Consider the following 22,447-nt stretch of genomic DNA (forward strand, 5'->3'; position numbering starts at 1 on the left):
ACCATGCTGTCTTGACCACTATGCCCTTGTAGTACAGCCTAAAATTTGGTATGCTGATGCCCCCAGCTTTATTCTTATTATTAAGAACTGCTTTACCTATATCAAAATAGTCATACACTTGGTAAATGTGGAATGTAAGTGTCTTGGCACAGTAACTGAGAGAATGCCAGGAAGGCTATGTTAACCAGTGTGATAAAAGTGTGTCAAACAGTCTGTGAAGCTAGTGTATGATGCCCCATGATCATATCAATGTACACAGCTATGATTTAATAAAAAAAAAAAAAAAAGCCATACATCATGATCAAGTAGGTTTTATCCCAGGGATGCAAGGCTGGTTTACTATACACAAGTCCATAAACATTATCTATCATATCAACAGAAGCAAAAACAAAGACCATATGATCCTCTCAATAGATGCAGAAAAAGGATTTGATAAAAGCCGGCATTCTTTTCTAATTAGAACACTGAAGAGTATAGGTGTAAGTGGCATATTTCTTAAACTGATCAAAGCTGTCTCTGACAAACCCACAGCTAATACCTTACTGAATGGAGCTAAACTGAAAGCTTTTCCACTTAGAACTGGAACCAGACAAGGTTGTTCTCTGTCGCCATTACTTTTCAACATAGTGCTGGATATTCTAGTCAATACAATTAGGCAAGACAAGGAAATAAAGGGCATCCAAATGGGAGCAGAGGAGGTCAAACTCTCCCGCTTTGCTGATGATATGATCTTATAGTTAGAGAATCCCAAAGATTCAACCGCAAGACCCCTGGAAGTCATCAAAAAATACAGTAACATCTCAGGATATAAAATCAATGTCCACAAGTCAGTAGCCTTTGTATATGCCAACACTAATTATGTTTAGTGAAGCTAATTAAGGACACAACTCCCTTCACCATAGTTTCAAAGAAAATGAAATACCTAGGAATATACCTAACAAAAGAAGTGAAGGACCTCTATAAAGAAAATTATGAAACCCTGAGAAAGGAAATAGCAGAGGACATTAACAAATGGAAGAACATACCATGCTCATGGCTAGGAAGAATCAACATTATTAAAATGTCTGTACTTCCCAAAGCAATCTATCTATTCAATGCCTTCCCTATTAAAATACCAACATCGTACTTTCAAGAATTGGGAAAAAGGATCCTGCATTTTGTATGGAACTAGAAAAAGTTTTAAATTTAAAATGTGGATATCCACAGCAATCTAGTTAAAGAAGGATTTTTGTTCCTGGTCCTGATAGAATTTTCTGCTTGCCCAATAGATAAAATTTGGAAAATATGCTCTTGCTACTTAAGCTTTCAATTAGCGATCCCTGCACTTTACTTCAGAGACTAGAAAGAGCCATATTCAACAGACTTCCCATTTTCCCCAAATTAAAATTTCATAGGAAAATAAAGGGTCTCATTGGAGATGCATAATGAAAAGTCACAAAACAAAAACAAACACCAACAAACAAAAGAACAGACATAAAAAGCCTTACAGAGAGGGGAGTCACAACTATGTAAAGGTGAACGGTAGGATAACTACCCCAGTTGTCATTCTTCTAAACTGAATTAACTTGAAACTGTTCAACCTGCGTCTTTGAATTCCTTGGTGGAAACAAGCTTCAGTTGTCTGTTACAGCAACTGGCATGATAATGAATTCTTTTTTTTTTTTTTACAGTTTTGGGCCGGGGCTTGGTTTGAACCCTCAACCTCCGGCACATGGGGCTGGTGCCCTACTCCGTTGAGCAACAGGCACCGCCCAGTGAATTCTTCATCAGATCCTTCCCTTCCATAGCTTGCTTCTTCACTTTCTCATGAGTGTTTCAGGTGATAACCTCTCAAATAAGCTACTTACACTAAACCCCTGTCTTAGATTTGGCTTCTGGGGAAACCCAAATAAAAATGCAGCCTCAATGTCTATCTATTCTATACCATCTCTTCCCTTCTCCTTCCTCCTCAGAAACATACACTGTGCTCTCAACCTCCTTACAGCACTGAATGCTCTACCCACTATCCAGAAAAGCAGCCAGCTCTCCACGTTCTCCCTACAACCAGTGCTGGTCCCTCCTATGTTCATGCTTTTAGGTCTCTGATCTTTGCTAATAAACTGAACACATTAATTAGACCATCATGTTCAGATGCAGCCTGTTTTTATAGAAATGACAAAGTAGGAGAATCAAAAGAGCTTGTGCTGGGTTTATCATTCACTAATTTGGTGACTACAGTCAAGTAACACTTCAGGCTCAAGTCTTTCACCAACATGTGAAAGTTGTCAGAATCAAAATGGAATCACTAAGGTAAAAAAGAAAGAAACTAAAAAACAAAACAAAACAAAAATACCTGACAAGCTGTGGAAGACCAAGAGAGTTCTCATGCCTATGTGCTTGATAACAAAAACAATTACAAACGATTCTCCAAAACACACAACTTTGTGTGAAGGCCATCAGAATTTCATGTAAAAAAAATGCTTCTGTAAGGACCTATGCCCAACAACTGCTTGTCCAACCTTGAACCGGTGTCATCCTTCTTATTGATATTTGTAGCCGAGGAAGACAATAATTTCAAAACAACTATGTAATCCTTCTCATTTTTTTCCCTTGAAAAATCTTTGCATTCCTTTCCCTTTCTGAAAATGCACACAATTTACTATGAGATATGTATTCCCATCGCAATGCCCTATTCTCCAATAAATATTTTCTTCTTTCAGAGAGTCTGTTTTTGTTATTTACAATAGGTTGAAACATAAAAACAATACTTGGCTGACAATTTTCATGAGTTAGAGGGTATAAAATTCTTTCAGATTGTGAAAGGGAAATAAAACTAGATTTAGCTAGTAATGTATGCATTAAATAAAACTAGTATTGAAAAATAGTTCATTCATTAGTATGAATAGGACACCAAGTTTAAAGCATCTTCCCATTTTAAAAGTTGCCTTCAGAAATGGGGTAGCCTAATATTTCAAAGCTTGGACCTTCGAAATTGGAGAGGGCCTCAGGGATGTGAGTATAAGAGCTATAATGTATTGTTGGTGGGAATAAAAATGCATATACCCATTTCTAGAGAGCAACCTGGAAGGATGTAAGCAAGTTAGGTACATACACACTTCAGTATTAAACAATTCTAGTCCTGGGTATATATTCCAGCAGAATTTTTACAGAGGTCCACAAGGGGACACACATGAGGATGGCATTGCAAGTTGGTGGGATAGGGAGAAAAGGCAACCTGAGAGACCAAGCCCAAGTTGGTAAGTAGGTAAAATATGGTGTGCTCCCACCAGCCAGCCGTGAGGAAGTAATCCTCTAGACATGTACAGAGCAATGTGTATGGAGATTGAAAATGTAGAGCTAAGTAAGACAAAAGGAAACAAAATATAAGCAATATCATTTATTTTCATTAGATATATATGCAGACCAAACAATGTATATCTTCAAAACATACATGAGCAAAAGATATACATTAAACACAAAAGAACGTATGCCTATTGCAGGAGAAGGGAAGATAGAAACTATTATAAATGATAATCAATCGCCAATCAAGTATGCCCAAGAGGAGCTCGCCCTAACTTAGGATAGCAATCTTCCATGAGCTGGGGAGTGTAATCAAGTCAACCTTTCACTCCTGAGGCCTCAGATATATGAATGACCAACTGGAACAATTATCCAATAAATGGCTTGATCTTAGAATCTGATTACCCAGATTCGAATTCTGCCTCTACAACTTACTAGGTTAGTTTTACCATCTGGAGGAACCTATTCTCACAAACCTAAAATGTGGATAATATTTCTTACCGCCCAGGCTCATTGTGAAGGTTAAATTCAGTTCACATAAAGCACTTGCTGAGGTTCCTGGCTCCTGACCAGAGCTCAGTGCATGTTGGAGATCATTATTAGTCCTCTAAAGGGAGGTCTCACATAACTTAGCAGGTTGGTGGGGAAGTGTTTTTGTGTGTTTGGGGGAGTAGAGATGAGTAGAGAGACTTATAGAAGTTCCTTCACTCCTCTAAAACCAATGGCGGAGGTGATGAAAACTTTGAATTTCCTATTGCCAACTGATGCCTGATAACAGAACATTCTGAAATAGCTGTTGGAGAATAAGGAAGCCCAGTTGTTCTCCTGTAGCCAGCTCACCCTGATTTGCCCTGATATTGGGGTGATAAAACAGTGAATTGAGGAGCTGTGGCTTAGAACTGGCTCCAGGAGATCATGGGCTGCACTGAGGGGTGAGGAAATCAGCCTTTCTAAAGGTCCTTTGCCATCAAGAGTCCCACTGTCCAGAACTGCCCTGGGTCCTTCCTTACTGCGTGTTGTCCTGGGCTCCTCAGATGGGCAGCAGAAGGAAACCATGTACAGAAGGCCAGGACGGATTGATGTGGAGGTCACCAGGGAAGCAGTGTGAACTTGGCCAAGGTGGCAGCCTCAGGGCATGCCTCCAGGGGCTCCCAGGACTGTCAGCACGGTGTGGCTTCTGTCATCTCTGTTCCTCTGAGATTATAGGAACAAACCAATTCTGGAGTAACCTTCACTAGAATCACGTGGCGGAGGCAGAGAGAAAGTGGGATCCGAGACACTCCGGGGTCACGATGCTGGTCCTGACCTGCTGTGCTGGGCACAGTCTGCCCCAGCAGCACAGAAAGGCAGCACGTAGTAGAAGAAACGCCAACTTTCTCATGTCCGCGATCTCCCCCATGAATCTGAGTATTAGTGTCCCCTAAAAGTACTCTTTTAAGGTGTTGTGTTTTTTTTTAACATGTAAAAAAGTGAAGCAAAAGGGAAATAAAACTAGATTTAGCTAGTAATGTATGCATTAAATAAAACTATTGAAAACTAGTCACAGCCGTTCTTCTGTTTACCCATTATTCTCCTTTATTGGGTTGCCAAATACAGGGGCACATTAGTATTGCTGTCAGCGGAATAGAAGGCATTAAAGGCTTGAACGGTGGTGTGAGAAGTGGTTAGTAAATCTCTCCTATGCTGGGTGTGAGGGGAGGACTGCAATGCTCTATGTCTGCAGCAAACTTTACTTTAGTTCTGCTGCTGCATTGCAGTTCGTAAAGGGAGCGCTCATTCTGAAAAAAAAAAAAAAAGTTCAATCTAGCAAGTGGTTAGCACCAGCATTCCATAAAACTTCAGCAGCCTGTTTTCAGCTTCTACTCCAACTTCATTGCTGCAAAATAAAAGAAAATAGTAGGTTGAGATGAATAAATTCAGGGAAAAAAAGCCTGAAAATTATACATTAATATTTGAGCAGAACACCTTATATAAAAAGTGGTTAATGCCATAATAGGGAAAGTCTGGAGTTCTCCCCCTCAGTAGCTGCTTTCGTTTTGCATTATGAGTGGCATAATAACACCTGCAGCTATAACTTCACAGCAGATTCTAATCTCTTGAGAGCTCAGCTGAGCAGTTTGCTCACCTACAAGGAGTCAAAATAATTTTGAGGGGCTTGTGCAACCTTAAGGAACAGCACGGCTATATCCCAGGCACACCCTTCACCCTTCATTGACTTTGTGGCCACTTTACCTTTATTTTAGCAATGGGGCATCTAAAACAAGAAGGCAAAATGAAAAGGGATTTGATTAAGTCACAGCTTTTGCAAAGTGAAGCATCGCAAAAGACAGACTACAAAGAATCTCTTGTTTTTCTTCATATATTGATTCACTCGAGTTTACAAAGTTGCTATGTGATAGGAGAGTGATTCCAATCATTTCTTTATCCATTCAATCTCAGTGTGTTTCTATGTAATAGGGTTCGACTGTCTGGAACAGATAAGAGTGGTTGGTGGGTGTTAGCCACTGTGAAGACAGGTTATACAAAAGAGAGGGAGCAAGATGAGAAATTTATTTCTTATACATGACTCTGATGGAATAATGTGATAGAATGACACCAATGGAGGAAATGACCAGAACTTTTCATTTCCAGGTGTGAACTCATGGCTGGCAAGGGAACATTCCAATATGGCTGGCGGAGGATAAAGATCAGTTGTTATTCCCTAACTCTCTCTGCTTTGGCCTGGGCCAGACTGTGGGGTGAATAAGCAAGGGTCTGAGAGAGCTGTAGCTTCAAGTTGGCTCCGACGTGAAAAGGGCATGGCCCAGCCAAGAAGCTGAGTGGGACAGTGACACATGGAACATTCTGCATTATTAGGAGAAAGTGTATTTGGTAGACTAGAAGGAAGAAACAAAAAAAAATACACTAAAACAAGGGGCTAGCTTCATTACTACCCCGATTTGTCATGGCCCTAAAAATCCAATGTTCATAAAATGAGAAATGAACTATAGCTTTCATCATCTGGAATTCCCTGAGGCTTTCAATTGAAAGGAGAAAACGACTCAATTACATCTCTTCCTTAGTTTTTCTAACAAATAAAAACCATCATTAATTTGATTTCCCTGAAAGTACTGACATTTACTAGTAAAAATTACAAGAATTTAAATAAATCATCATTTGACTAACACTTGTTGAGTATCATGTATCTTATATTCTAAGCACTTTATGTATATTATATTTTTCACCATAATAGCTTGATTTAACAAAAACCGAAACTGAGGCTCAAAATGATTAAGTGTCACACCCAAGGCCACAGTGCTCCAAATTAAACCCCCGTTTACTCCATGTTTTCTCCCTGTTTTTGTTGTTAGTGTAATCATCACCAGTTTACCTCAGTCACGCTAAAACATGTATTGAGTCTCCTTGGTGAGATAGTCACCTGTCACCAGAGAAGTTTAAACAAAAGATATAGAAGGATACACGCTGTAGATAGGATTATACCATGAAATAAAAACATTGGGCTAAGTGCCCTCTAAGTTCCCTTTCAAATATAAAATGTTATAATTAGATAAATCATGAAATCAGGTTGAAGAGGAGGAGGTAGTTGATGCCCTGGCATTATGCTGGCAAACCTCAGCACATTTTCGCAGCTCTTCTGGAACCCACCGGCAGATCAAAGTAATGTTTGGCACAACCATTTAGCAGCTGGTTGGAAATGATGTATTATGCTCTGACAGACAGAGCCATCATTTTAGACATTTTATGAAGCTTTCACTTTGCTTCGCCAATCTCAGTACATAGGTAAAGAGCTAACCAACTGGGCAGAGCAGAGCTGATCATTTAAGACACACAAGGATTATAAATAAATAAATCCTCCTTTCAGACTAGCACACGGGCAGTAAAGGCTTTGCGTTTTATCATTTTGCCAATTAATAATACACTTACTTTAGATATAAGAAAATAAAAGAAAGAATTTAAGAGACTTTGAAAATCTTAATTTTGAACAGAGTCAGATTCAATCATGGATAATGAGTGATGTAGTCTTGCGAAAAGAAACTGTAATCCAGTGTTACAGACAGTTGTTGTTTTTTTTAAAGAATGTGCTGGGTAAATTGGTTTTTCATTCCCTTTTAGTACAAAACCAAAGATGCAAACTCTTTCCTGCATAATGATGAATGCAAAATGATCTACATACATTTCTTATAAATATAAAACCCGGACTTCATGTATCCAGAACAAAAAAACATTTCCAGAAAATGTATACCATAACATTATTAAATGCTGCATATTTATTTTTTTAACGCCCAGCTAATTTTAGAGATGAGGTCTCACTCTGGCTCAGGCGAGTCTCAAACCTGTGAGCTCAGGCAATTCACCCGTCTTGGCCTTTCTGAAAGATTTGCACCTTTATGTAACTATTAACTTTAGTACAAAAGCAGAAGATCTGATATCAGAATCTCTTATGCATAAACCAGAAGCTATAAAATGTTCAGTAATTAAGTTTCCCTATAAACATACCATGATAAAGAATGCAGGTATAAAGGACTCTGGAGAATATCACCTTGAATCTAGGGTTAAAACCATATCATATCTATGCCCTGATTTCCAAATAATTATTAACCCCAATCTGTTTCTCTGGGAAAACTAAAAATAGTCTCCTAAGCCATCACACCGAGGAGCTGTAAGGCCTTTTAGCTCCAGACTTCTGCTCAGCTTTAACGTAACTCATTACAATGCAAAACACCTATAATCTATTGAGCACCTTTAAAGGGAAGACACCCACATTGTGATACTCCCAACTCTCTTATCATAGATTTAACTGAGCTCGTAGAAAAGAAAACAAATGTGACCTCTTTCTTTTTATTGGCTGCTTCAGAGTCGCACTCTCTCAAATTTTAGTTCTGATATTTGCCCACCAACTTTAAGAATGAATGGTAATTAAAAATAAGAGGCTTAATTCTCCCTACTGAATAAAGGTTAAGAGGAAAGTTTCCCTTCCCCTTATTTTTCTTACAGCATTTGCTTTAGAAAACTAGTAATTGTGAGTACATCCTCCTGTCTTTGAAATACAGTTAAATCCCTTTGGAAACAAGGTGAGCTTTTTGTCAGACCCAGTAAAGTCCTTTTCAAGGACTTGGGCACAAAGAAAGACCACTTCGCTACCTCCTGGTTTCCAGGGAGGGGAAGACCCTAACTTCAGTTGATACTTGGCTGGCTCCACGCTGTAAAACTACCTCTGGCACTAAATAATGAGAAGTTTATTTTTCCTTTGTGTGTAGCAGATACGGATGCTCACCTCAAAGTCTGGGTGAATTTGGGATTAACTACGTGTAATAAATGGTGCTGTCAAGTTTTCTTACTTGAGGACAAATTAAATTATTGTTTATCTCAAGAACATACACATAATGGGTGTACCTCCTTGGCTATGGAAAAGGTAAAGAGTTTTTTCCCCTCTCTTTGCAGTCTCTTAGCCAGTTTGCCTATGATATCCATCACATTCTGTTTTAATGCTTATTCAATAAGAAATATTAATTAAACAGTGGGGAAAAAGAGCTTTTCTTTCACTATTACCTTTGTGAAAGAAGACTTCTGAGTTGGCAAAAAGGTATTTTTAATTGTATTTCCTCAAAACAGGATAGGGGCTTACAACACAGGAAAGTCATTTATTTTGATGGGTTCATTGCTGCCAGATCTGGGGGTAGGAGTATCTTTCCTTTTGTTATTTCTTTATCCACCTGAGTTCCTGGGCAAAGTGACCATCCATTCAGGAGCCAGTATGAGGTGTCTTCATTTTTATAAGACAAGTATACCCTGTTCCTGTAGCCAGTTGTCTACCAAAGCCTACAAATCTTCCTTTAATCAGCAGATAATAGCAATCCAGTTTCCAAGTTCTTGTCTGAGATTACAACCTTGAACTCTCAGCACTTGCAGATTCATCAAGGCTTGATTTTGAGAAATAATATTTTTGGGAAAGTGTCTGAAGGGAATAGAAAGGGCCAATTCCTCTTGATAATTTTATTTTTACCCTTGATTCAAGCCAGAAAATGAGAGTAGCTTCCATGAACAAGTTACTTATTTTCTCTTTTCTATATTCTCATCTGGTGAATAAACATAGAGGAATGGGATGCTTGATTTATAAGACTACAGTCATAGATACCTGTAGAGGTTCTGAAATTCAAAATAAAATGAACACAAAAAGCTTACATGCCACCAAAGTGGCAAATCAGTTATCATCACCTTGGTGGGTGAATTGTTATCTTGCCAACCCTTACATGTTTATCAAAAATCTGCAAAGAGAAGGAATAAGAAAACAGAAGAAGAATTTGCTTAGTGTGTGTTTCATGGTCAGCTAGTGAATGATTAGTTCCCAAGTTGTGTTAATAACAACTGAATCTGAAAGGTCAGAATCAAATACATCTAATCCTATTCTTATAAACCAACTAACCCTCAAAGTGAAAATAAAATATAGCCTGTAGCAAGTGTTGCAAAGAGTAGCAGATCTGCTTATATCTTGTTCCCAACATGGCTTTCACAATGAAGCCTACAGAAAGGGAAGTGGGTTTTAGAATCATTGCAGAAAAAAAAGAGTTGCTGAACTCATAAGACCTGATAAATACAGCAGGAATAACTGTTTCAACTAGAATTTAATTTTCTCCTGAGTAGCTCAACTCCGAAATCATCTATCTCAAGCAGGGAGTATGCTCTCCTGGGTGGTGTTAATACTCACCTACTTGGAGATTACTGCCTTGGTGTGAACAGTGAAAATCATTGTGTTAACGTGAAAATCTATGAAAGTGCTATCACTGGTAAATTGATCAGTCAGATGATGCATTAGACAAATAGATTATTTAGGGATCTCTTCTGCTTATATGAGGGCTCACCAGTGACCAAGTATCTTGAGTGTTATATAAAGTACAAATAAAACATTATTTGGAATTTGGAACTAATTCCCCAGACTCAGCTGGTACGTGCATACGCATATCAAATACTATTCCAACCCCAGCCTGAGCAGTTTCTAAACTTTGTGTAGTATGTCCAGGAAAACATAAATAAAGCATTAGGTTCTACTAAGAAAATTACAGTGATTCTCAAAATAGAACAGATCTCTCAAAATTAATCTACCATAGTTAAAGCATGTATTATTTCTTTATGCTATTGGACAGGAATGTGTCACCAAAATTTTTAGTAATTAAGAATATTCAATGAAACAAAACATTTTTTTTCTTTTTTAGTTTATTTTTTATTTCAGATTAATGTAAGGGTACATGTGAGTAGGCTACATTGTTTGTATTTGTTCGGTAAAGTCTAAGTTGTGGGTGAGCCCTTCACCCAAGGAGGTGTGCCAAATACCTTACATTGTTCTCAACAGGTGAGAGTTTACCACACCTTATTTTACAAGCCTCTTGTTTTTACTTGCTCTTTTTCGTTTTCAAAGTTAAATAACAGATTTGATTGGCTTTATTAACTTGCCAATGAAGGAGCTATAATTTGGGAATCTCAACTCTTGGTACACATTTAAATCACCTGGGGGAAATTTTAAAATCTCACCCACCTCCAGAGAGTCTGGATTTAATTTGTCTGGAGTAGAGCCTTGCTATTGATATGTTTTAAAAGTCACTATGGGTGATTCTAATGTTCAGACAGCATTGCACCACTGAGCTAGATAATAAGTGGAATTGTTATTCTGAGTTCTTTTCTTTTAAATGAACATTAGAAATCATAAGTTAGAAAAATGATAGGTATATCAAATCAGATAAATCTGGGGTCTGTGTGTATTTAAATAAATTGCTCAATTAATTGTTAAAAATGTATCTACAAATAGCATGATTGGATTCAAGAAATGAGTGTCTGGTAATAAGCAAAACAGACCACTACCTTTAGTAATTGAAAGAAAAACCAGGGGTAAAATTCTGAGATCTAATCAAGGGCTCTTTCATAATTCTTTATTTGCATTGGGTTTGTAACTGGAATGGTTTGCTTTTTAAGCCCGATAGAAGAACAGAATTACTTTATAAAAACAGATATTTTTCTTGTTTGAACTTATATGGGCAAATAAATAACAGAAAGGGTTTGGGAAAAAATACATGGGTCAATATTACAGTACAACCACATACCATAAGGTGTTGTAAAAAGTTGTTAAATTTTTCCAAAATGTGCCAATATTACCAAGAAATAAAATACTGGGAAAAATGGCCTTTTGCTTAATTATTTATATTTATTTTAATATTAACACTGTCTCTCACAGATGTTAAACTTCAAAGTCTTATTTTCTTTTATGACATTGTCCATATATTGCAAAACTGAGTCAATATTATTTTTTTGGCAATCTTATCTGCTAACTTAATTCTAAGTTTGTCTCCAAGGTTGTGATAATGGGTGTAAAAAAATACAGATGCTCCACCCACTCTGTTCTCTTCAGCAACAGAAAGTCTTTCACATTACCTAACATTCAGAAATTCTTAATTATTATCTGAACTGGATGCTTTTGGTATTCAAATAAACAATTGATTTGATTTGATTTTATTGTGTAGAAAAACTTATTTGTAGATGTAAGCAATGTGAACTTGCACCAAAATTGCTGTTAGAAAGAAAGACATTTGATTGATATTTTTTTACGTTCATCTGAAATGTTCAAATTTATTTAATCTTTCTTCTACTTTTGGCCATGTGTGCGTGTACAATTTTTCACTATTATACAATTTGCCACCATCATATTTTCAGCCCTTTCAGAGCTGAGACATTTGGCAAAGAGTTAATATCTTTAATGTATAAAAAGGTTTTAATATATAAAAAGGTTTTAATATATAAAAAATATATAATAAGAAAAATGTCACCATTTCAGTGGATAAATGCATAATATAATAAATAAGATAATACAAAAACAAAATAGATAAAAATAAATTTAAGAAAAGAAATACAGAACTTTTAATGTGCAAATTAATGCAAAAATTACTTCCCCTTTTCAACTGGCAAAAAAAATTAAAATATCATTTTAAAAGAGACAAACATTTGGATAGTATAGATACAAATTTAGATAAATATCTTTATCTAAAGTGGCCATCTTAATTTAGATTAATTTAGAAATTAGCTAGAGTGCTTAAGTGCTCACAGGCTCCAGGCAGGCAGAACTGAAGTCGATCTTTATACAGACGCTTCCTAGCTACGTCACTTTAGGCAATAGACTAATTCCCCTTATTCCTAGTTTCCTCACCTGTAAAATGAATAAAAATGTAGGTAATATAGCACTCTTTCTAACATACAGTAACTTCTCAATAACTTGATAATTATAATAATGATCAGTCCTGACAAGAGCGCACACAGACAGGCATTATAATATACTCTCGATAGGGTCAATTGCTATAATTTCTCAGGACAGCAATTTAGCTGGATGGATGTGTCAAAAGTCTTCGTATGCCCACACTCACAGACTCAATGATCCTATTCGTAAAAATGTGTCATAAAAAGTAATCAGAGGTATAGTGAGGGATATAAATACACACCTATTCACAATACACCTTTATATTTTAATGACCAATGCTATAGCAGAATGCCACATCTATCTTGTGTGATAGAGGTTTTAAAATTTGCAGAATAGGAATATCTGTTTATGAATAGTGATAATATGTCCTAAATTGTGGGAAATGTCCCTGGGAAAATGAAATTAAGATTTTATTTGAATTTTTTTGTTCCTTCTTATCTTGTAAGTTATGCTCGGAGGCAGCAATATTGAGTATGCTTCATTCATGAGGGCATCTAAAATGGATGTATGAGCTCATTCATTTCCCTTCTTAAAGATAGATTTTTTTTAAAAAAAGTACTTTTTCATCTCATTTTCCATTTTACCTGAGAGGATGTAGAAAAAAAATTATTCTTGCTTTTGATGAGAACAGAATTAAACCAGAGAGGGAATATTTCTTTACAGAATTACAGCATTTTTTTCTTTGTCTCCACAGTATAGCATTCATAAAAATAAGAGGGGTTTGTTTTCATTTATTTTTCCATTTATTAGCTCAAAACATGAAAGTTGGTCAACATTTACATGAAATGTAGAGTCCATGATTGAGCTGGTATGCTTCTGACTATAAGCTACATGGCTTTTCTTTTCCAATTGTTTGCTGGTGGGGGGAGGGGTGACTTAATAGCTGATATTTCTCCACAGCTGAGACTTCAATCCAGAGTATATGTTTCACTAGAGTAGAACAGAAACCAGCTGAAAACAAGACAGAACCACTTATCCCCACCACACCAGACATGGCCCCAGTTTCTCAGGCCACAACACTGTACAGGCCCTCAACACGGAGCTCCAGGGGAAAAAATCAAAGGGAATAAAACAACCATGGGGCGGAATCAGAGGAAAAACTCTGGTAACATGAATAACCAGAATAGATCAACCCTCCCAAGGAAAGATATGGCAAATGTAATTGAAGATCCTATTCATAAACAACTGGCTGAGATATCAGAAAGAGAATTCAGAATTTGGATTGCAGACAAGATTAACAAAGTAGAATTAGGAATTCGAGGAGAAATTCAAAAGTTGTCTCAAGAATTTAACGAATTTAAAGACAAAACCACCAAAGACTTAGACACACTGAAGCAAGAATTTGCAGACCTCAAAGATATGAAAAATACAGTAGAATCACTCAGCAACATAATGGAGCAAGCAGAAGAAAGGATTTCTGACATTGAAGATAAAGCCTTTGAACACTCCCAAACTCTCAAAGAGGAAGGGAAATGGAGAGCAAAACTGGATCATTCTCTCCGAGAACTCTGGGATAATTCGAAGAAGGCAAATATGCGAATCATTGGAGTTCCAGAAACAGATGAACAGGCCTCGCTGGGCACACAGGCCCTTCTGTATGAAATTATGAAAGAAAAATTTCCAGACATGCCTAGAGATTCTGAAATTCAAATAGTGGACAGCTTCAGAATGCCAGCACCACTCAACCCCAATAAGACATCCCCCAGGCATATCATAATTAACTTCACTAAAGTTAATATGAAGAAGAAAATCCTCAAAGCAGCCAGGAGAAAGAAAACCATTACGTACAAAGGGAAGAATATTAGAATGACTGCAGATCTCTCTGCAGAAACTTTTCAAGCCAGAAGAGGGTGGTCACCGACTTTTAATATCCTAAAGCAAAATAACTTTCAACCCCGGATCTTGTAATCAGCTAAACTGAGTTTCATTTATGATGGAGAAATTAAATACTTCAGTGACATTCATATGTTGAAGAAATTTGCCATAACCAAACCAGCTCTTCAGGATATTCTCAGACCTATCCTCCATAATGACCAACCCAATCCTATACCAAAAGTAAACTCACTCAGAAACTTCGGATCAAACTCCAATTTCCACACTGGCGAAAGGATTAAAAATGGCCACTGGACTTTTGAAAAACTCTATACCCAAAACTTCACCAGACTTACCAATATTCTCCATTAATGTGAACAGCTTAAACTGTCCTCTAAAGAGGCATATGTTAGCTGACTGGATACAAAAACTCAGGCCAGATATTTGTTGCATACAAGAGTTACATCTTAAAAGACAAATGCAGACTCAGAGTGAAAGGATGGTCATCCATATTTCAGGCAAATGGTAATCAGAAAAAAGCAGGTGTTGCAATTTTATTTGCAGATACAATAGGCTTTCAACCAACAAAAGTAAGGAAGGACAAGAATGGTCACTTCATATTTGTTAAGGGTAATACTCAATATGATGAGATCTCAATTATTAATATCTATGCACCCAACCAGAATGCACCTCAATTTATAAGAGAAACTCTAATAGACATGAGCAACTTGATTTCCTCCAGCTCCATAATAGTCAGAGATTTCAACATTCTTTTGTCAGTGTTGGATCGATCCTCCAACAAGAAGCTGAGCAAAGAAATCTTAGATTTAAACCTAACCATCCAACATTTGGATTTAGCAGACATCTACAGAACATTTCATCCCAACAAAACTGAATACACATACTTCTCATCAGCCCATGGAACTTACTCCAAAATCGATCACATCTTAGGTCACAAGCCTAACCTCAGTAAATTTAAAGGAATAGAAATTATTCCATGCATCTTCTTGGACCACCATGGAATAAAACTTGAACTGAGTAACAACAGGAATCTACATACTCATACAAAAACATGAAAGTTAAATAACCTTATGCTGAATGATAGCTGGGTCAGAGATGAGATTAAAAAAGAAATTGCCAATTTTTTGGAACAAAACAACAATGAAGACACGAACTATCAGAACCTCTGGGACACCGCAAAGGCAGTTCTAAAAGGGAAATTTATAGCACTGCAAGCCTTCCAAGAGAACGGAAAGAGAGGAAGTTACCAAGTTAATGGGACATCTCAAGCAACTGGAAAAGGAAGAACATTCCAACCCCAAACCCAGTAGAAGAAAAGAAATAACCCAAATTAGAGCAGAACTAAATGAAATTGAAAACAAAAGAATAATACAACAGATCACTAAATCCAAAAGCTGGTTTTTTGAAAAGGTCAATAAAACAGATAAACCTTTGGCTAATCTAACCAGGAAAAAAAGAGTAAAATCTCTAATCTCATAAATCAGAAATGACAAAGATGAAATAACAACAGAATCCTCAGAAATCCAAGAAATCCTTAATGAATATTATAAGAAACTGTATTCTCAGAAATATGAAAATCTGAAGGAAATTGACCGATACTTGGAGGCACGTCACCTTCCAAGAATCAAGTGGAAATGTTGAACAGGCCCATATCAAGTTCAGAAATAGCATCAACCATACAAAACTTCCCTAAAAAGAAAAGCCCGGGACCAGATGGTTTCATGTCTGAATTCTACCAAACTTTTAAAGAGGAATTAGTACCTATATTATTCAACCTGTTCCAAAAGGTAGAATAAGAAGGAAGACTCCCTAACACGTTCTATGAAGCAAACATCACCTTGATCCCCAAACCAGGAAAAGACCCAACAAGAAAAGAAAATTATAGACCGATATCACTAATGAATATAGATGCAAAAATATTCAACAAGATCCTAACAAACAGAATCCAGCAACACATCAAACAAATTATACATCATGACCAAGTCGGTTTTATCCCAGGGTCTCAAGGCTGGTTCAATATACGTAAATCTATAAATGTAATCCAGCACATAAACAAATTAAAAAACAAAGACCATATGATTCTCTCAATTGATGCAGAAAAAGCTTTTGATAATATCCAGCATCCCTTCATGATCAGAACACTTAAGAAAATCGGTATAGAAGGGACATTTCTTAAACTGATAGAGACCATGTACAGCAAACCCACAGTCAATATCATATTGAATGGAGTTAAATTGGAATCATTTCCACTCAGATCAGGAACCAGACAAGGCTGCCCATTGTCTCCACTGCTTTTTAACATTGTAATGGAAGTTTTAGCCACCGCAATTAGGGAAGAAAAGGCGATCAAGGGTATCCATATAAGGTCAGAAGAGATCAAACTTTCACTCTTCACAGATGATATGATAGTATATCTGGAAAACACTAGAGACTCTACTACAAAACTCTTAGAAGTGATCAAGAAATACAGCAGCATCTCAGGTTACAAAATCAACATTCATTAATCGGTAGCCTTTATATATACCAACAATAGTCAAGTTGGAAAAACAGTTAAGGACTCTATCCCATTCACAGTAGTGCCAAAGAAGATGAAATATTTGGGAATTTATCTAACAAAGGATGTGAAAGATCTCTATAAAGAGAACTATGAAACGCTAAGAAAAGAAATAGCTGAAAATATTAACAAATGGAAAAACATACCATGCTCATGGCTGGGAAGAAGCAACACTGTTAAAATGTCCATACTGCACAAAGCAATATATAATTTCAATGCAATCCATATTAAAGCTCCACTGTCATACTTTAAAGATCTTGAAAAAACAATACTTCATTTTATATGGAATCAGAAAAAACCTTGAATAGCCAAGACATTACTCAGAAATAAAAACAAAGCAGGAGGAATTACTCTACCAGATCTCAGACTATACTACAAATCAATAGTGATCAAAACAGCATGGTATTGGCACAAAAACAGAGAAGTAGATGTCTGGAACAGAATAGAGAACCAAGGGATGAATCCAGCTACTTACCATTATTTAATCTTTGACACGCCAATTAAAAACATTCAGTGGGGAAAAGATTCCCTATTTAACAAATGGTGCTGGGTTAACTGGCTGGCAACCTGTAGAAGACTGAAAGTGGACCCACACCTTTCACCATTAACTGAGATAGACTCTCACTGGATCAAAGATTTAAACTTAAGACATGAAACTATAAAAATACTAGAGGAGAGTGCAGGGAAAACCCTTGACGAAATCGGGCTGGGCGAGTATTCTATGAGGAGGACCCCGGGCAATTGAAGCAGCTTCAAAAATACACTACTGGGACCTGATCAAACTAAAAAGCTTCTGCACAGCCAAGAACACAGTAAGTAAAGCAAGCAAACAGTCCTCAGAATGGGAGAAGATATTTGCAGGTTATGTCTCTGACAAAGGTTTAATAACCAGGATCCACAGAGAACTCAAACGCATTAGCAAGAATAGAACAAGGGATCCCATCGCAGGCTGGGCAAGGGATTTGAAGAGAAACTTCTTTGAAGAAGACAGGCACGCGGCCTTCAGACATATGAAAAAGTGCTCATCATCTTTAATCATCAGAGAAATGCAAATCAAAACTACTTTGAGATACCATCTAACTCCAATGAGACTAGCCTATACCACAAAATCCCAAGACCAGAGATATTGGTGCGGATGTGGAGAAAAGGGAATACTTTTGCACTGCTGGTGGGAATGCAAATTAATACATTCCTTTTGGAAAGAGATATGGAGAACACTTAGAGATCTAAAAATAGATCTGCCATTCAATCCTGTAATCCCTCTACTGGGCATAAACCCAGAAGACCAAAAAGCACATCATAACAAAGATATTTGTACCAGAATGTTTATTGCAGCTCAATTCATAATTGCTAAGTCATGGAAGAAGCCCAAGTGCCCATCGATCCACAAATGGATTAATAAATTGTGGTATATGTACACCATGGAATATTATGCAGCCTTAAAGAAAGATGGAGACTTTACCTCTTTCATGTTTATATGGATGGAGCTGGAACATATTCTTCTTAGTAAAGTATCTCAGGAATGGAAGAAAAAGTACCCAATGTACTCAGCCCTACTATGAAACTAATTTAGGGTTTTCACATGAAAGCTGTAACCCAGTTACAACCTAAGAATAGGGGGAAGGGGGAAAGGGAGAGGAGGGAGGGGGGTAGAGGGAAGGGGATTGGTGGGATTACACCAGCGGTGCATCTTACAAGGGTATATGTGAAACTTGGTAAATGGTCTGTAAAGCTAGTGAATGATGCCCCATGATCATATCAATGTACACAGCTATGATTTAATAAAAAAAAAAAAAAAGAATACTAGAGGTGAGTGCAGGGAAAACCATTGAAGAAATCAGTCTGGGTGAGTATTTTATGAGGAGGACCCCCCGGGAAATTGAAGCAGCTTCAATAATACACTACTGGGACTTAATCAAACTAAAAAGCTTCTGCACAGCCAAGAACACAGTAAGTAAAGCAAACAAACAGCCCTCAGAATGAGAGAAGGTATTTGCAGGTTATGTCTCTGACAAAGGTTTAATAACCAGAATCCACAGAGAACTCAAACGCATAAGCAAAAATAGAACAAGGGATCCCATCGCAGGCTGGGCAAGGGACTTGAAGAGAAACTTCTCTGAAGAAGACAGGCATGCGGCCTTCAGACATATGAAAAAGTGCTCATTATCTTTAATCATCAGAGAAATGCAAATCAAAACTACTTTGAGATACATCTAACTCCAGTGAGACTAGCCTATATCACAAAATCCCAAGACCAGAGATGTTCGCACAGATGTGGAGAAAAGGGAACACTTTTGCACTGCTGGTGAGAATGCTAATTAATACATTCCTTTTGGAAAGAGATATGGAGAACACTTAGAGATCTAAAAATAGATCTGCCATTCAATCCTGTAATCCCTCTACTGGGCATATACCCAGAAGACCAAAAAGCACATCATAACAAAGATATTTGTACCAGAATGTTTATTGCAGCTCAATTCATAATTGCTAAGTCATGGAAGAAGCCCAAGTGCCCATCGATCCACAAATGGATTAATAAATTGTGGTATATGTAAACTATGGAATATTATGCAGCCTTAAAGAAAGATGGAGACTTTACCTCTTTCATGTTTATATGGATGGAGCTGGAACATATTCTTCTTAGTAAAGTATCTCAGGAATGGAAGAAAAAGTACCCAATGTACTCAGCCCTACTATGAAACTAATTTAGGGTTTTCACATGAAAGCTATAACCCAGTTACAACCTAAGAATGGGGGAAGGGGGAAAGGATGGGTAGAGGGAAGGGGATTGGTGGGATTACACCAGCGGTGCATCTTACAAGGGTATATGTGAAACTTGGTAAATGGTTTGTAAAGCTAGTGAATGATGCCCCATGATTATATCAATGTACACAGCTATGATTTAATAAAAAAAAATATATATGTAAGCTACATGGCATATCCAAAATGCACTTGGTGAGGATGGGGAGGTGCTCTATTATCCAAGCAGTCATCCTCCAATGGACTGAAACATGTGGTACTGCTACTCCAACCCCACAAACACACCATATGGATTATGGGACACCCATTGACCCTCTAGAGCAGTGATTTTCAACCAGGGTGTCACAGCACACTGGTGTGTCGTGAGAAGATTATAAGTGTACTGAGAAAATTTTTAAAGATCATTAATTAAATTATTTTCTTTTTTTTAATTATTAAATCATACCTGTGTACATTAATGCCATCATGGGGCACCATACACTGATTTTATAGACCGTTTGACACGTTTTCATCACACTGCTTTTTACAAGGGTACATGTGAAACTTAGTAAATGGAGAATATAAATGTCTTAACACTATAATTAAATTATTTTCTAAAGAAGGTCAAAGCACAGTAAGTATATTCTGTTTTTTACTCTTTTCTTTGATCAACATAATTTTAGTGTGCTGTGGAAGTTTAACTACAGGTTCAAGTGTGCTTTGAGGTAAAAAAGGTTGAAAAATACTGCTCTAGGGAAAGAAGACAACAGTGATTTCACATGTGAGTCTCCAAAGAGAAAATCACAAAGACAGACACTTGGCATAGGAGTTGGTTTATAGTTAAATGCAACACACAAGGGGAATTCTAGTGCCACTGTCCAACCAAAAGAGAGCAAGGATTTGCTTATTTCACTGTCAGATGCTTCTGACCAATACTGACTGGGTCAGTGAGTCATATTCTTTACAAACAAAGCATGATACCCTGTTTCCCTGAAAATAAGGTGTGCTCCCAAAGATGTGCTAGGTCTTATTTTCAGGGGACATCTTATCTTTCCTGTAAGTAGGTCTTATTTTCAGAGGATGTCTTATTTTCGGGGAAACAGGGTAGCTGGGCTTGGTGGCATTCACTTGTCTTCCCAGCTACTTGGAGGCTGAGGTGGGAAGATCCCTCGATCCCAGGAGTATGAGGCTGCAGTAAGCTGTTGTTCCCACCATGGCACCCCACTCTGGGTGACAGAGTAAGACCTTGTCTCTTGAAAATGGAAATAACCAAAGCATGGTTTTGTTAACATTTTTTGTTTCATTTTGCTTTTTTAAAAAATTCAGATTAATATGAGTATACAAATGATTAGGCTACATGTTTGTGTTTGTTAGATAAAGTTCAAGTTGTAATTGAGCCCTTCACCCAGGAGGTGTGCTGTATAACCTTGTATCATGCATCTTAGGTGAGAGCTTACCAATCCCCCTCCCTCCTTCCCTAACCCCTTTCCTTCCCCCTACAAAAGAAGGATATCCAGGGTATAGAAATAGAAACAAAGGGGTCCTCGCTGATGATATTATCTCATACTTAGAAAACCCCAGGGCCTCAACCACAAGGCTCCTGGAAGTGATCAAGGAATATAGTTAACCTGACTGGATACAAAATCAATGTCCACAAATCAATAGACTTCATACACTCCAATAACAGTCAAGCTGAGCATCAAATCAAAGACACAATACTCTTCACAGTAGCTTTAAAGAAAATGAAATAGCTGGGAATATACCTAACAAAGGATATGAAGGATCTTTATAGAGAGAACTGTGAAACCCTGAGAAAAGAAACAGCAAAAGACGTTGACAGATAGAACAATATACCATGTTCATGGCTGGGAGGAATCAACATTGTTAAAATATCCATACTACTCAAAGCAATCTACAGATTTATAGCAATCCCCAATGTCATGCTTTGAAGAACTTGAGAAAATAGTATTTCATTTTATACTGAACCATGGAAAAAACAAAATAGCCAATGCAATTAAAAGAAATAAAAACAAATATTAGGTCATGACATTACCAGACTTCAGGTTATTTTGTAAGTCTACAGTGAGAAAAACAACGTGGTATTGCCACAAAAATAAAGATATATATCTATGGAGTGAAATAGGGAACCTGGAGATAAAGCCAGCCACGTATTGCCACCTGCTCTTCAATAAACCAGACAAAAGCATGCACTGGGGAAAAGGACCTCTATTTAATAAAGAGCACTGGGAGAACATGTAGAAGACTGAAACTCGACTAGCACTTCTTACCACTTAGGAAAATTGAATCTCACTGGATAAAAAATTGAATTTAAGACATGAAATGGCAAAAATTCTAGAAGAAAGTATAAAAAAAAAACTCTTCATAAGATTGGCCTGGGAAAATATTTTATAAAGGAGACCCCAGTTGCCAAGGGCAACTGTAGCAACACCAAAAATAAATGAATGGGACATGATCAAACCAAAAGCTTCTGCACAGGTAAGGGTATAACAACTGAAGCATACAGAAAACCTTCAGAATGGGAGAAAATATTTGCATGCTATGAATTTGACAAAGGGCTGATAACTAGAATCTACAGAGAACACGAACTAATCAACAGGAAAAAAGCAAACAATCCCATTCATAAGTGGGCAAGAAACATGAACAGAATCTTCTCTGAAGAAGATAGATGAATAGCCAACAAACACAAGAAAAACGCTCATTATCTCTAATTGTCAGAGAAATGCAAATCAAAACCACCCTGAGATACCACTTAACCCCAGTGAGAATAGCCCACATCCCAAAAT

At 37.2% G+C, this 22,447-nt stretch overlaps 1 protein-coding gene across 18 annotated transcripts in view; it reads right to left on the reverse strand.

Annotated features, from left to right (window-relative positions):
* Positions 1 to 4,831: 4,831 nt before the first annotated feature.
* The window catches only part of MLIP (muscular LMNA interacting protein), a 312,602-nt gene continuing 294,986 nt past the window's right edge, over positions 4,832 to 22,447 (reverse strand). For all 18 annotated transcript variants that reach the window (XM_053603333.1, XM_053603332.1, XM_053603343.1 and 15 more), the window contains one exon: positions 4,832 to 5,155. In XM_053603333.1, coding sequence (XP_053459308.1) covers positions 5,150 to 5,155 — 6 coding nt within the window. In that variant the 3' untranslated portion in view covers positions 4,832 to 5,149. The remainder of the gene's footprint in view (positions 5,156 to 22,447) is intronic.

Source organism: Nycticebus coucang, chromosome 9 (genome assembly GCF_027406575.1).
Source record: "Nycticebus coucang isolate mNycCou1 chromosome 9, mNycCou1.pri, whole genome shotgun sequence".
Lineage (NCBI taxonomy): Eukaryota > Metazoa > Chordata > Mammalia > Primates > Lorisidae > Nycticebus > Nycticebus coucang.